The following is a 16,854-nucleotide window of genomic DNA, read 5'->3' as shown; positions in this document are numbered from 1 at the left end:
AAGTAATAAATGGATTGTAATTTGTAACAGATTTGATATGTTCTAGTTAGTGCAAAATAAACAAGCACACTGTAAACCAGGCTGCCATCTCGAAGGTTACCTGGACACCAAAATGCAACACTCCTAACCTTTCGTTTTGTTAAACTGACTATAACAGAACACTTTTACTCCCACACACTCATACAAGCTGCACATACTGTACACTGAGCTGAAATCAAAATTGACTCAAGGCATGCTGTTGCCATCTAATGGTCAGATAAAAAGCCATGAATTTCAGATTGCCGCAGAAAAACATTACAGTATCATTGGTCCTACATCTAGTGTTCATACTCTTTATGACTGTAGGTTATTAGCTTGAATTGGGCTATAAACATGACAGAAAATCACAGAGGTTATTGCTTAGATGCACATCAACCAGAATAATGCAACAAATATTCTCAAAAATATAGGGCCATGACAGATACTGCATAAACTACCTGTTTTTAAATCAACCAACTCATAATGCATTTCACATTATATGAACAATCCCATCAGTAAAAACCAAAGAAAGCAAAAAACAAGATCGTCTTGTGATTGCATGCCGTACATCTTTCAGACGCAACCGCAGTCAAAACCAAATCACAGAGAAAATGAGATTGATTACTACTATAGGGGTGAAACCAAACAAACTCTAAATAGACACGTTAAAAAGAACCTGTTCCCTGCTCTTTCATGCAACTGCAATTAGCCGATGATGTGGCAGCTGCATAATGCATAAAATCATGCAGATGCAGGTCAGGAGCTCAAGTTATTGTTCACATCAAACAGCAGAATGGGGAAAATTTGTGATCTCTGTGACTTTGAGCACGGCATGGTTGCTTTAGCCAGATGAGATGGTTTGAATATTTCAGAAACTGCTGATCTTCTGGGATTTTGAAAAAAAAAAAAAAAAAAAACAACTAAACTTTGTAGTTATTGAAAAATATTTTATTTCTGTGAGCCCAGTGTAGCCACAGATTCACAACTGGGTTTAACCCGATGTGGTCTGATGTTGAGCCCCTCCACTTCAAGATTTAATGTGTTGCATGGTCTGAGATGATTTACTTTTTGTATTTATAGAGATTGCTTATTTTGAGACACCATAGACTTCTGCTCAGAATCCAGCGTGCAATCCTTCCCTGGCCTCTATCACAACAGCCATGCCAATGTCAATGACATCACTTTCCATCCATAGCTTCATAATTTTGTTTCTGCAGAATTATGGGCACTATGCTGCTGCCACATGATTGGCGAATTGGATTTGTGCATGAAATTTTACATGAAAGTGGCCACCACAGTAATATTTGACAGGTTTGCAGAATCCCACCTCATCTGCTAATCTCATACAGTATTAGCGACTGCAACAGCAGTATGAAGTAAACAGAGGCTTGTAACCTTAAATGTTTTAGCTAATCAGAGCAGATATACAGTTAAATAGTTACACCTTGCGGTCATGCAAAAACTTGAAACTTTCTGAAATCACTATAAAGTTTTTCGCAGGGTAATATTAATAGAGCGGTCCCTTCACCCGAACCCTACTAGCTGCAGACAGAAAAAAGGAGTCATCTATTTTAAGTCATTTTTTTGTAAAATGTCTTCACCTTCAGGCAGCTGTCAAAAACTCTCCACATTGGAAAAACTCTGGTTTCCATGACTCCCAGACTGCAAATGTGGACCATCATAAACCACACAATCAGCACAAGAAGGTGCCTTTACTTACTGTATTCGATTTTATTCTGAATTAGCGCCCACTGATGGGAGAATAAAAGAGGAATCGAAACAGCTTAAATTACAGGCCTGAAGGAATATCACAGATATACACGTAGAACATATACCCATCCCTTCTGAGGATGTCAATGGGTCACTGAATTCAGCCAATTGTAAAGTATTTGCAGCTAAATTGTATTCAAGATGATGTTCATTTATTCAGTTACTTTTGGTCACTGATACCAAGTTACATATAATAAAGATGGCATTCTGTATTTTAGACTTGAGCCCATTGTTCTCCAAATCCACTGCATCCTTGCTTAGCAAAAAGGCAGCAGTTACTCAAACTGAATAAATAATTCTATTCTGCATTTTATCTTCAAAGCTTATGTCTCATTCTTTCATTATTTGCTGGAGTGGAGCGGTACTTGCATTTGTAGCTCAGTAGTTAAGACTCTGTGACATTGATCAAATTTCAACACAGATGGAGAGTCACTGCTGGGCACTTGATTAAGGACTCTTAATTGCTTAGCTCTAGGCTGGGATCAGAGACTGCCTTGCATACAGAGTTTACATCTGTTAAAAGTTTCGTTCTGTGTATATTGCATATTAGACTGTAATCAAATTTTTCCATAATTGATGCAGATGAGATTGTCAACCTAATTGTAAACTGTGTGATAATTAATATTGTGCAACTGAAAGAAAATGACCTGTTACTTGAACGTACAATAAAACTGACAGAAAGCTTCACAACATGAATGCCATATACAGTAACTACAATATAAGGAGTCAAGTAAGATTTCTTGCCTTGCGCTCAGGGGATAAGCAACGGATCCAACATGATCACGACCAAAATAAAAACTGTTACGAAGTATAAATGTATAAAACATTTTTGATGAACACAGTAAAAGAAAGGATGATTTTATTTTGAAGCTTAATAAATTTGAGTGTATTCCAAAATACAATTCAGGTAACCAAAATTCTAGGATGCTAACTGTTAGTAAAGTCTTTCCACATTGATGCCAGGTAATAAATAAAAATAATGCTCAATAATAAATTAACTATAAGAATTAGTAATTAATCTGAATAGATTTGTTAATTGGCACACAACACATTCGCTCCATGTGAGTTTTAACAAAAAATAAAATGGTTAGGGCAATTAAAAAAAACAATAATAAAATAATTAAGCCTTAAGTAAGCACATCTGGGTAGCAAGGGTTGAAAGTAGGCCAGTAGCTAATAAAAACTGGATCATGTTCAGCATTTCAGAGACGCTAAACACAACAGAGCATGCATGCCTAAATATGTAATGATTCATTAAGTCAAAATGTGAATGGTCACTGTGATCTGGAAACCAAATTAATCAAAGAATTATTTCATAATTGTAAGGTATTTTAGCATCTTTTTTTTTTCCGATATCTTCATAACCTGCTACTGTCTAAAAGTAATATTTTCAAGGTTGTACATAAGAGGCAAACTGTTATGTAATTTAGTTCTAAACATACTAAAGAAAAGTGACTTGTCATGAAAAAAGTCATGACACGAATAAGACTGTTTCCCCCCAAGAAAGGCAGTTGATATTTTTGCTCTCTTGTGATCAGTAGTTTACAAATGGGTCTGGGACTCGAAGCACAACCCAGAACATCCACAAGTACAAGTGTTAGCCCTAGAAGCCCATATTCCACTAACTCTCCCTCAACTTTTCACCCCCTGGTCAGATCTTCTGCTTATTAGCATTTGTGCTTTGTAATTAGCCACTTCTGTATTACACACAGCCTGATCCCACTCCAGCTGATGCCCATGCTGTATGAGACACATTCATTAATCAGGGGCTGTGAATTAAATCAGCTCTAATTATATCAAAAGGGTGTGCTAGCACTCAAGTAACTGCTACACAAACCTTTCATGTTTGCCTTTCAAGTGTCTTATACAAGCCTTTTATTTCTTTATATACAAGCTAGCTGTAGTCGGTGGCTGACCTCTTCTTCTTTTACAAGAGTGAGCTCGATCGTTTGAAACGGTTATAGTCGCTTAGGTGTTACTTATCCCGCATTAACTACCCCTGGTTTCTTCACAGCTCCTGATACCATTTAAAGGAGCTTGATTAGGCATCACTATCTAATCCGAACTGAAGAGAGCTGCATGAACCTAATGGGCGTATAAATTCCAACTGATGATGAGATACTGACAGATATTGTATTCACAGTAACCTCACCCACCTCTGTAGGATGTTTTCTTTTTCAACAACAGGAGGCAGTATAGAGAGTATTCACTTATGCCTACTTCCTGCCTCCCCTCCCCCATGTCAGTGCCGCTCTGCAGACAAGACTGCAAGGGCCTCCATCAGCCAGCCGGGCCTCTCAGAGCCTCCACATGCGTGCGTGCGCGCACTCTCACACACACACTCCCTTTTTCTCTCAGACTACGACAGCAGATTACATTGAGTTGGGAGGGGGAGGGGATACATTCTCAGACTTTCCCTCCATTTTGAGGCCTTTCTCACTATGAGAGAAGCCATGAGTCCACAGTACCAACAATCTATGACATGGACTGGCTCCACAAACAGATGCCAAAAAAAAGGGTGGGTAAAAAAACATGAAAGATCAGTTCACATTACAACTGGTCAATATGCACAAAACTATGCAGAAATATGGAAAAATCATTTTTATATCAAATTTTATTTCAGGAAGCTCAGCAGTGCAGGAGGTAGTGTAGCAGCCTCACAGCAGCATGGCTTCCAATTCAATCCTGAGCATGGGTTACAGTCCAGGTTTTCCACAGGTCTGCATGGGCTTCCTCTGACCTCCCTAAAAACCATGACAGTAGCGATGGTGGGTATGTATGTACATTGCCCTTGTGCAACTGACGTATCCAGGGTGTATTCCCATATCAATCATACCCATTGTTTCTGGGAAAGTCCTTCAGATCAACCAATGTAAAGCTTGACCAGAGTAAAGCAGAACAAACGAATATTAATCTGTGAATATCTGTTGTGTATTTTATAAGATGGCCCAATGTCTTTTCTATACACAACCATGTTAGACATCAGCCCTTTTATATGTCTGGGTATATGCATTGATAAATGATCATTAACAACATCCATGGTGGTGTTCATACATAAAGGAACAAAGCCTTCTGAAGGTGTACATATGGTGCCTAGCTGAGTTTTTTTCTTGTTCTAAATGTCAAGATAGAAAATTGTTTCAGTATAAATGTCCAGGTTACCAATGATGACCACTGTCAGGAATTAACTAAAGTAAACAAGATATTTCGACATCAGATATTTAGAAAGCAAAGAAAATGTCCACAGAGATGAGTTTAAAGTCACTAAAGGTTTAAAAGAGTTTTAACTTACTCATTGTAACTGTACACTGAAGTGGACCAATGGAGTGTGTTGAGGTGTTGGCAGAAGATCTAACCGACACCTCATGCTGATGGATATCAATAGTTTGGTTTAGAAAAGGCCTGAGATGAAGTTAAATTATAGAAGGATGGCAGGGTTAGAACCACTATTAGAAGCACAATACAGCACTTTATTATTCAGAAATGCTTTAAGTGAAATAAACAAACCAAAACAAAACATACAAACATAAACTGCAGGTCACAAACTAAAACATACAGACAAAGTCAGTAGATGGTGAAGGCTCTTTGTGCACCAATGGCAGAATCCAGAGTCCATTCATGAAAGCAATCAAAAGCATTTAACTACTGATGGTGATGTGAGAATACAAGCACTGCTCTGCAAAGGCTGAATTTCGGCACAATTAAAACAATGCACAACTTAATGGAGGTCACTCAAACTGCCCTTTGCTCTGACCTCTGGAAAGTAATTGTATCCGGGCAAACTGCTTTTACAGTTGACTAAAGGGTATGTCATGGCAACACCAAAAAAGGAATACCTCAGTTATAAACAGAAAAGATAAAAAGAAAGGTTATTTTATTTGCTTTTGATATATAGATATATTACTTAGCAAACTGCTATAGTTTGTTTAAAAATAACCATGTTGAACAGCCACCAAAAGCCACATCCATTAAGTGAACAAATGTATAACATATGACCATCTAGAGTGAGCACAAAATTATCAGCAAATCTGAGCACACATACTGCAACGTCATCGCAGACATAACTAAAAGACTGTACAAATATACACTACCTATATGATTACATGAAATTCAGGAATACCTGTAATTCTAATAACCACTCATTCAGCCACATAACAGTGGCTAGACATACATTAAGTATTTTGTGAAACTTAAACCCCCCACCCACCCAAAAAGAAAACCAAAACAAAAAACAAAAAAACAAAAACAAAAATAGAAAAAATAAAAGGCAAAACATTTACTGATTGGGGCATCTTAAGTATTAGCTTTCCCTAGCCTGAGGAAAAGCTCCTTCTTGCCTCCATTTCAGTAAACTAATTTAACACTCATCTCTACATTATGAAAAGTCTGACTTTTTGCCTTTAAAATGGCTTCAGAAAGTTTACGAAAGTATCCCATCTCGTTGCCCGTTAGCGTGGTCCACAAGTTCAAGTGAGGCAGCACTGTTGAATTCTGGGAAATGAAGCATGTGAACTGTATTTAAATATCAGACCTGTTGCTTGTCAAGGCAGGTACCTGATTGTCCAGACTGACCCTCTTCTTTGGGACTTCCTTGGTTTTGCAGTTGGTCTAATGACCCATAACCGTTTTCACCATTGAGAGAATCCTCTGGGTAAGAGTCACTTGCACTCTCTTCACTTTTTACCACACAGGCTATCTCGTTGCTCAACTCGGTGTCCATTTGTTGTGTTTCCTTGAGATCGCCCTCATCATCACTGTCAGAGTCCACAGAAATCGGCTCTGAATTTATAAATCCCGCAGGTTTTAAAAGTGTCTTGTCTGACTCATTGCAACTGTACCCTCGGGTGACCTTTTGACCGTTAGAGTGTGGTGAGGCACTGGCAGTAGGTCTAGCTGGCACCCCATGCTGCTGGACATCACCATTAGAAATAGCTTGTTTAAGTCGTCTAATTGCACAAGCAGATCTGCCTGTGAAATCCCTAGATGTCCGACTTTTTTGCTCCTTTTCGTTAGATTTAAAGTAACACTCAGTGTCGAAGTCCACTACATGCTGTAACTGCATAACATGGTGCATTTTGAATCCAAGCAAAACACTAACATTCTGTTTTTCACAGTCACGGACACATTTCCTTCTTCGATTTGCAAAATGGCTTGAAACATCCGATTTCCAGAGCCATAGACTGGATGCTAGCTTGTCTACTTCTCGGCGAGTGGGGTAGGGCTGGCTGTTAAAATACTGGGTGAGAAAAGCTTTGCGAGCCTCATAGGACTCATTTTCATGGCCCTTTGGGTTTAAAGCCAATACGACAGGCTCCTCTTTTTGCTCAATTAAGGCAAGTGGGCCTGACTGAGTATAGTCTTCTGGTCCTACTTTGCGTTTCTTTGGGTCAATTTCGCCATCGATTTGAAAGCCAGCCCGTTTTAAGGAAGCTCCCTGAGCCTTGACGAGCCTAGAAGTTGCAGAAGACCTGCTGTCCTGGCCGTTCTGGGTTTTACCCACGCCCCGACAGTGAACTAGATGCAAAGTGATCGTAGAAGCTGTCATGTTACTGGTGTAGACACCAAGGCAATGTATGCACTTATAGGTTAGCTTTTTCTCCACTGGATGCACTGTCTGTATCACCTGATGTCGCTCCCTCAAGTGGTGTGCAAGGGAATCAGAGATAGGACCCTTCAGAATGGAGAAGCAGAGTGGACAAAGGGTCTTGCCCACATCTCTCTTATAGGGAACAGCTGTCTGTGGTCCACTCTTAACAACTGTTGCATCTGGGGTCTCAGCAGGAATCTTTGGGAAGCGTGGATTCTGAGGCTTATTTCCCTGTGTAGTGGGTGAGGATTTGTTTTGGGCATGGAATGCCACAGATTCTTCAGGAGCATCCCGCATATTGTAAGTGGTGACAATCAGCTGGACATTCTTGGGGTTTCCCTGTTGAAGGGTAAGATCAAAAGTCAGTGGGGAATCAGTGCGTGCCCCTACAGACTCATTGGGATGTGACCCTCGCATGTGTACTACCATCTTCTCAACATCATTGAAAGTAGCCCTGCAGTGTGGACATGATAAACCATGGATAAGCATATGGTTGAGTAGCGTGTCACTAGGCAGGTAGCGGTTGCAATATAAGCATTTACTGGTGAAGTTGTGTATCTTCATGATGTAATTGGCCACTGCTGGCACCTTTTCAGCTTTGTGTTCTTTCTCAAAATGAGAACTATACACATTTTCTGGAAAAAGCTCATTGCAGATTGTGCAGATCTTCCATTTCTGAGTGTAAGATGTGCCCAGGACAGAGACGCCTTTCCTAGGAGTGGCAGATGTCACGTTAGCAGCAGCTGCCTGAATTCGCGAAGTCAGTGGAGGAATCTTTAGAACAGAAGCAGATGTTGATGCTGAAATTGGGCCACGCAGACTGTTAGTGGAAAGTTGAGGTCTGGATGTTTGGGACTGCTGGGGCACTGAGAGTGCACTGCCTGGCAAAGCAATGCGTACTTGCTGTCCTTCTATGGACACTGCCTGAGTAGTGCTAGATTTCAAGCCAAACGTACCCGACTTCAAATTAACACCTGATAAGAGCCGAGCGGAGTTCAAACCTCCTTTAGGAACGACAAGACGACCCAATTGCTGTGTAGACAATGGCCGCAGCCCAGAATTCACCAGAGATCCCTTTGGTGCAGCGATGGGGACATTTTTGTCTGCTTGGGATTTAGGTGCCACCATTATAACAGGCTTGGCACGAGGTACTACAACATTTGTATGGCCAATCATGGCAGTAACCTGGTAACCAATGCGTTCGTGGTCCTCAATAACATGCTGCACCAGTGCCTCGTAAGTACGGGGCACAAAAAGACAGCGCTTACAGTGGATGGCTGAGCTGTTACTGTTACTAGCACCTGCAGGGCTATTAGAATCGGTAATGCTACCTTTGCCTGAATCAGGACCAGCTGTTGAGCCATTAGGAGTTGCTGTCTTCTCACCGGGTTTGGCTAAATATGGAGCAGCAACGTGTTGGAAGTGTTCCCGGTAAATGTGCTTGCGCACCACATTGTATAGTGGGTCCCTATAAGTGCATTTCTTACAGTAGTACACAGCCTGCTCTACACTGTCTCGAGGCTTGTCCAGGCGATTACCATCCTTCAGGCCAGCTACTGCCCCTTGGAGGCCTCCAGTCCTCTGGCGCATTGCATTGTTGGGTATGTGAAAGAGTCTGATGTGCGTTTCCAGAGTCTTCTTGTTTCCATTGTAAGTGCAATAAGGGCAGTTAAGAAGGATACGATTCTCAAAATCCTCACTATGGACATTACGAAAGTGGCTCTTATAAGCAGAAAAAAACTTAGAAGAAAACGGGCAGTCTGAACAACAGAATGGCTTTGACCGGTAGTCCTGAAAACAGAAAAACAAACAGAATTTTAATGAAAACAGACCAGTTGACAAAATTTAATAATGTATGTAGCTGCTACTGCTTTTCCATTCTGTAGCACAACGTAACTATACTCACTTGTGTTTTTGTAAGAGAAGGATCCCACACACACACATCGTCCCATGTGGTGTTCTTGACGTAGAAATCATTGGGCACGAAGTCTTTATAGTCCTACAGTAGAATCGAGAATTTAATAAATCACCACACACAAAGTTTCTCTTTAGGTTCACTGTGTCAAGAGTCTGTCTTATATCAATCCAACACACAAAATACTATAGTTCTGTCTTCAGGGATTCAATTAACATTTAACAAGTTGATATTATTTGTAAGCTACTGTTGTTATTTATGTATTTTTATTATAAGGTTTATATTCATTCAATTCAAGTAAATAGTTATAAGAGACTAATGGCTATAGAAGCTTGATAATTAATAATGGCGGCTTGTATTTTTCATTGCACTCCAACACAGTCTGACCTGACAAGACCAAAAATGTACCTTTTTGGTCTTAGCACAAAGCATTATGTCTTGCCAAAATGCAGATACTGGTCATCACTGTGAGAACATAATCCCACAATAAAACATTGGTCAGGGTTAAGGGTAAAATATATGAAACCAAATACAGGTAAATCTTCGATGAAAACTTGCTCTAAGACCCAAGACTTACTAAATTCTATGAAAGTTAGGAATTACACCATAAAGTGACAAATCAATATGACTGCCTCAAATGATTCCTTGGTGTATGTACATAGTACACTAAAATACATGTAATATGTAAATCAAACTAATCATTTTCACACTATGTAGAATTATACATAGTAAATATGCCTCTTTTGCAGTTTATCACCAGAATTAAATACTGGACAGTGCACACCCACAAGAGACAATAGCAGTAGTTGCTAATAAGACAAAATTATAAATAACACAAGCAACTTGTCACATGCTAGTGTGAACATAGTGTTAGCATCTTTTTTTATTATGAAAGATGAGAATGTCTTTAATCAAACCGACAAGGAAGTTTACCAAGACACGTGACAGAATCTATCATCAGACTACTTACTTTTACAGAAAATATCAATATTTTAGCTGCAAGAGCAAGTGTTTTTTTTTTTTTTTTTTATAAAACCTTTAAATGGACTACAGAACGGAAATATGTAGTTTAGCTACCTTGCAGTACAATTTAACATGATTATAGTTATTACTGGAGTGGTTGTTTTCACAATTATCATGCCTGCATAAGATTTATTCAAGGCTGGCAACCACTCTACACAGAACATTTGTACAATCCAATCACAAAGCAAGAGGCTTGCTGTCCAACTGTATCCATAATTCAATGCATCAAATATATGCCATTAAATAACTAAATTATAAAATAACTAAATGTTTGATAAGTATTATAATCTCTTGCAACGTGGTTTCAATTGTTTTCTTTAATGAAACTTAAGGATATGAATAAAGACCACTTTAGCGATTTTAGAAGCAAAATGAACATTGTGGGAGTGTCAGACCACATCAGTGTCTCCCTGGCAATGTAAATAACTCTAACAGTGTTGGGGTTAAATAAATGTGTAGGAATGACAGAGCAGAGCCTCCACAATACTTTTGTTTTTACACGTGAGTCATGAACGTTGCATGGTGTGTTGGTGTATTTCTAGCAGCGCAGCACCCGCAGAAAGTAAAAATAAGGTCAGAAACTCTAGTGCTGGCTTTTCGATGTGTAAGTAAAAAGTATTAGAACAATAAACTCAAACTGACTGGACAAAAATATACCTGCCTACCTTTTTATAATAAAGTATAGTATAGCCATCATAATTCTCTCAATAACAGCACAGCTAATTTTCATTACTTTAATCATATTCATGCTGCTAGATTTGATTTCACTCATGCTTATGCACAAAATAATCAACAACCACAAATGTGTCTAGAAATTATTTAAATTGAAGCTACCTATCAAGACGAAAAGCTAAATGTTAGAAATATTATGAAAACACATTGACAGGAGCATTAAATAAAACATTTATGCATTTATTATTTGACATACTGATTGATGTATACTTATTTAAGATTACATTAAGCATTTATCTTATCACTCTTCATCCTTGACGTTGAGGTTCATATGGAGTTCATTATTATATGACGAGATATGATTACATGCTGAGCTATAACAACTGTCATTATTTTTTTAACAAGGACAACTTACTTAGTTCCCCAGGACTTTAACCAATTCAGTCACAACAATAACTGGAGAATGAATATTAAACTACATACACAAGCATAAACCTGTGATGCTCATGACTAATATGATCAACACAACACCTAAAGAACCTAATCTATTAATTTTGCATTACACTCTTAATATTAGAAAGATACGCAACTATATAAACAAGTCACTACAACTAAAATAGAAAAAGCGAGTGTGATGAAGCGACGAGAACGCAACATGAAGTGTAACAGCCTTACAAATTTGTTGATTTAGAGTAAACAATGAAGGCAAAACTGAGTAAACTCGTTCTGTCTCACAAAAAATTAAAATACACTTTGTTATGACTGAAACCTGAACCATCTATTAGTTATGTACCACTTCAGAGATCTAAAATCAATTCTATTGTCATTAATAGCAAATAACTCAGAGAGGATGCATCTAATAATCTCTTATCAACAATTACAGGGGTTCAGCACGCACCATTGCATTTCCAAGCCTTGTAAGGGTCCATTTCACTCCATTAATAAGACAAACTTGAAAAGCTTACCACTTTATTTTACATAATCTTTTAATGTACTTGGAAGATGCTGCAGCTTCTTTAATCTGTTTTTAGGTAATTTTGCATGCTATAAGCTTAAAAAAAAACTCCAAAAGGCCTATGAACCAAGAAAAGCCTATTTAATCTATATATAAATAGATAAATAAATAATAGTTTGATTACAGCCCTTTTAAATATTACCTGTGGGATATAATTGTTATAAAGCTCAGCCCTGAAAGCAGATTTGTAAAAAAAAATGATAAATACAGGCAGAATTTTCAATGAGTTTTTCTAGATTTGCTAATATTATGTGCTTCTGAATTAATTTTTTTTCGAAAGATATATTTTCTGGACCGACTTACAAGCTACCCACCAGCCAGGTGCTTGTCCAACAGCTAACAAACTGGAAGCTAAATGCTCCCCACTATACAACTGAATACAGCCAACCACCTCCATGGGCAATAGAACACGCTCAGAAGACAGCACTAGCTGCGATTTTCTGCTTGCTTAATTTAACGTATTACAAGTTTTACACCACTGGAGCAAGCTACATGCACAGAAATTGATAGTCATTAATTCATTAGTGAGGGACAACAAGTTGTTTGATGGTGACAATACTTACATCAACATGATCCTTGCAGAATTCTAACCCAATATCCCCTAGTACTTTCTTTACATTTTTCCTGGCTTTTCGCAAACTGCCAAGGTTGTTAACTGGGAGCTGGAACATGCTGCCCACCTACAGAATTAAAAAAAGAGAAAAACATTAAAATACAGGTTTAAAATTCTGACATTTTGCAAGCTTGAACTTCAGAATATTGTAATAGTTTTGTACTTTGCTCTATAGCATCACCCTTAGGTTTCTAAGTAATGTTTTTACAAAACCATGAATAGGTTTGTCTTTGTACGTCTAGGACTATGATGACTTTACATGTAAGTACCAAGCTTCAACAACAGGTTCTCTCAAAATGTATTTCTTTATATTCATACTCAGGCAAGAATGTAGTGCACTAAATCCTTCAATTTATACAAGAACTTGGGAGTGCAATTCTTGAGATATGAAAAAAAAAAAAAAGTGAAGAATATTTGCAAATTAAACTTTCTCTAATAAATGCAACGTTTTTTCAACCGTTTTCAGATGACCTTTTTCTTTGTGAAAACCTCTAACCTTGTTTGGATATTCATAAGATTCATAAGAACCTCAGGCTCAAATACATACACATTTTTTACAACTCCGAACAGCCGGGAGGAAAAAAAACAACAACTCAGGTCTGCAATAAATTATTCAGTATGTTCTGATGACTAAATAATCATTGTGTTTTATTCTTAATAAGAGAAAATTGAGGTTGGGCATACATGAACACAGAAAAGGGGACATTGAGTGCATCATAGTACCAAGTAACATTAAGTATTTTCAAGTCTCCATATGATGTGTAAACAATCTATGCGCCACTCAATCTAATCTGAAACTTCACTAGGTCTCCGTCTCCTACTAAATCCCTAATGAAACATTTTCATTCCGATATCCTAGGACTGGTCTTGTCCAGGATGACCTTGTCCTGTCCACAGGACATGAGGGCTCAGCGAATACTTTAATATGAAAATTAAACAAGTATGAAAATTATATAAAACCACATGCTATGACCTTCACAGTAAGCAGATCTCAGTTATGGAAGTTATGACATCTATAGCAGATTTTGTTACACCGTACACATCAAAACACCACTTGAGAGAATAAGGGTCTAGTGCAATTCCAGACAATTGTACAATTTATGACATGGTGCTCTAAACCCTTTTTTGGCAGCTCATATTGTTTTTTTCCCCCCTATAATCCGTCTTCCCTGTCTGTATCAATACTTCCATGTTTTTTGTCACGCTTTTTAATATCAGGGCAATGTGTACCACAACAAAACATGATTTTTTCAGTTAACATTGTGACCACATACAGGTTCCAGCTTAGTTACCTGTAGGTGACAAGAAAAAAAAAAACAACACATAACAGTAGATGATGTCAACATTTAGCTCTGAACAACCGACTTTCATAACCTGTTAAGAAAAATAACTATACAAGCTCTAAAACTAGTTTGTAGTTGAAACAGTAGAGAGCTGATTTCACCTCCACCTCATAAACTCCACCAACATAAACAACAGAGAACCAAGGTCTGGTTCCATTTCATGCTTCCCTTGAAACGGACTCTACTGTACTTAATGTGTGTCATACATACACCTGCCTAGTCTTTCACCAGAAACACCAAGTAGTCTAAAGCAGTTTCTACAGTGAGAGTAAAGATATACATAGACCGGTTTTAATGCACTAAAGTAATCCTTTGGCTGAAACGCACTGACAGCACCGGATGCTCCAATGACCATCACTTTAGTGTCACAGAACTGATTTCAAGCCTAACTCTATGTCACGGAGGGAAAAAAAGGCTTCTTCTAAACTCTATCCGTTTCCTCATCCAAAGTAGATGGCGCTAGAGAACAGCTCTGCCCTGCCTGTTATATAAGCCTCTCCCCACTCTGCCTGCCCCTTTTCCGCTCTCTTTTTGTGCTGCCTCCTGAAGCGCAATCACAGAATGGCGCCTCCTATTGAGGTAGTGGCTGAGACATGGTGCAAATGTCTGCAGTGGATTTTGGGTGGGGGTTATTTTCAGCTGGGCCATCTTAGTGCAGGTGATCTGAAATAATGTTATCTGAGAAAAATAGGTGACCTGGGTTAGGAAAGAAGAAGAAAAAAAAACATACATACTATATATATATATATATATATACACATATATATATACACACACACACACATATATACACACACACACAAATATATAGATGCAAATACCCATTAACTTAGTCCACCATGGTGATGCAGATACTTAAACCTTTATACATATTTCTCACATACAGTACTGGAAAATCTCCATATTTTCTTCTAAAGCTGTATTTCAGGTAAATCAAAGTTAAAAAAAAAAAGAGAGAGAGAGAGAGAGAGAGAACATGTGCATCAACTCAAACCAAATGTAGCTATGTGTACAAAATATTTTGGGGTATTTGTTTCCCACTAAATTTTTGGTCATCATAATTCAGGCAATGCAACCTGATCAAACTTGGGCAAATAAACATATACCAATTATCTATGGAGCATGAAGACTCATCTATGGTCAAATGCTCCAGATTGTTGACGTTCATGATACATCTCCAAAAGAGCTGAGATACAGGAGAACACCAATGTATTGTTTTAAATCAAGCGTTCATCCAAGTGGCCTGAAAGGTGAAAGTAAACGAGGCGTCCAGTTTCCACAGTACAGTATTTAACAAAGTTATAAAATAGTAGTACATCTGAAGTGCCTTGGACGAGCAAAGATAACAGCAGGTGACTAAATAAACACTTGTCACTACTTAGCATTAATTGTACACTAGGGATGTTATGTTTTGTCGTTTCTTTTGTTAACACTAGTGACAAAACAGTGACAAAACTGACCATGAAACAACTCGTTAGCTCCGTTAGCTCATATTTCTCGAGCCTTCCTCCTTGTGCTTGTTGTATGGATGACCATCTCTCACCGGCTAGTTAAAAAGCCTGCTAGCTAAACGTCTAAAAAATGTACAGTATTACCCTGTCGAGCTATTTATTCATTCATCAACGAGCTATTTATTCCCACGCTTCCTTTCTGTCGTTTTTAAACCATCCTATCCGAGCCAAAGAGACTCACAGAATTCTTGTCGAATGCTAGCTAGCTAGCTAGCAAGCTAGTAACTACTGTAATTGTAGCTAGCTAGCATCCTCGTCGCTATGTTGGACGAATTTTTCTTGATGAATTTCTTTTTATTAGTTCCCCGAGAAGCTGGATAGACGCACACGGCAGTTAGGTAAGTATCTGGCTCCTGACTTTGACAGCACACACTTTTACCTGGCTCGAACTGGGCTTCCCGCTGAGGTAGCCGCCTCACACAGCACAATCGCTGAGAGACAAAGCACAAGCAGCGCTTTCCCCGTGTTGTCCCTCCTCCTGCAGCCTGCAGCCGGTTCCACGGACTAAGCGATGCCGAGGCGGACTCACCACACCGAAAGAGGGAGCTCGACTCCTGCCACTATCCGACCCCGGAGCTGTCTGCCTCTGCTTGTTCGGCTGGCGGGGATTTACTGCAACTCATCTAGAAAGCCTACTGAAGCGGCCACGGAAGACTTGAAATAAACGAACTGCTATCACGACCATCTATCTCACATCTACATGATAGTAATCATTAAGAACAATTAACACACTCCTTTAACAATGCATCCCTATCCTTAACATGTTCCGTTCAAAATGGCGTGTGAAAGAGGGCGGAAGTGACATATGTGTTTGATTATGATAGAAGGGGGGGAGAAAAAAAACAATCACGATGGCGACAGAGACCCGAAGCGCGATCAGTGATGTTAATGATCACTTTTACCTGTTCACGAGTGCCCTCTTTAGCTTACCTGGAATTCACAGACTTCAAAAACCGGGTGTCTTCGCGCCGGGTATTTTTCCCAGTGATACTGAAATAAACAACCCCCCGTCTGCAATAACACGCAAAATATCCATAGGGGGCGCCATTTGCTAAAACGTGATTGGACAAAGTCCGATGCGTCAATTCTGCATTGGGTATTTACCCCCGCGGAGAGTCGGATGTATACAGTGCCTCAGCACTCAGTTCAGGTGGTGGCGCTGTGCTGTTGCCGGGACTACTTTTACACGTGAAGGGCTGGGGTATCAAGACCAATAAATACTTCAGGGGTGCCAAAAGTTATCCTAAGAATGATGTATGTGAACAAACTTTGCCTTAAACGGTTAATAAATGCACAATGAGATACAGTCTTCGGTGCAAGATTTTATGTAAAGCAGCAAAGAGCAATATAAAGATTTTTTTCTGCCTTATGGAAACTCTTAGAATTA

The 16,854-nt window shown here is 38.9% G+C and overlaps 1 protein-coding gene and 1 long non-coding RNA gene across 3 annotated transcripts; one reads left to right on the top strand and one right to left on the bottom strand.

Moving 5' to 3' along the window:
• Positions 1–5,237: 5,237 nt before the first annotated feature.
• On the bottom strand, positions 5,238–16,547 carry adnpb (activity-dependent neuroprotector homeobox b). Of its 2 annotated transcripts, none has more exons than XM_027170408.2 (4): positions 16,398–16,547; positions 12,564–12,680; positions 9,282–9,374; positions 5,238–9,166 (listed from the first exon to the last, which is right to left on the bottom strand). In XM_027170408.2, exons 2-4 carry the CDS (start codon positions 12,669–12,671, stop codon positions 6,314–6,316), a joined length of 3,054 nt encoding a protein of 1,017 aa, XP_027026209.2. In that variant the 5' UTR covers positions 12,672–12,680; positions 16,398–16,547; the 3' UTR covers positions 5,238–6,313. The 2 variants fall into 2 exon arrangements, with proteins under 2 accessions (XP_027026209.2, XP_027026210.1); XM_027170409.2 differs by lacking the exon at positions 16,398–16,547 and adding an exon at positions 15,847–16,333.
• On the top strand, positions 14,934–16,243 carry LOC125140027. Its single transcript, XR_007139235.1, has 2 exons — positions 14,934–15,308; positions 15,769–16,243. It is a non-coding gene; the product is annotated as an uncharacterized LOC125140027 (long non-coding RNA).
• Positions 16,548–16,854: the final 307 nt, after the last annotated feature.

This window comes from Tachysurus fulvidraco, chromosome 23 (genome assembly GCF_022655615.1).
Source record: "Tachysurus fulvidraco isolate hzauxx_2018 chromosome 23, HZAU_PFXX_2.0, whole genome shotgun sequence".
NCBI lineage: Eukaryota > Metazoa > Chordata > Actinopteri > Siluriformes > Bagridae > Tachysurus > Tachysurus fulvidraco.
This window is presented reverse-complemented; position numbering and strand designations above follow the sequence as displayed.

Bases quoted from the DNA above. Each gene is read 5' to 3' on its own strand.
- adnpb (XM_027170408.2), bottom strand. From the start codon at position 12,671: ATGTTCCAGCTCCCAGTTAACAACCTTGGCAGTTTGCGAAAAGCCAGG. The intron at 9,375-12,563 runs GTAAGTATTGTC...ATTCTACTGTAG, and splicing joins TCTGCAAGGATCATGTTGAT to GACTATAAAGACTTCGTGCC. The intron at 9,167-9,281 runs GTGAGTATAGTT...TTCTGTTTTCAG, and splicing joins CTTCTCTTACAAAAACACAA to GACTACCGGTCAAAGCCATT.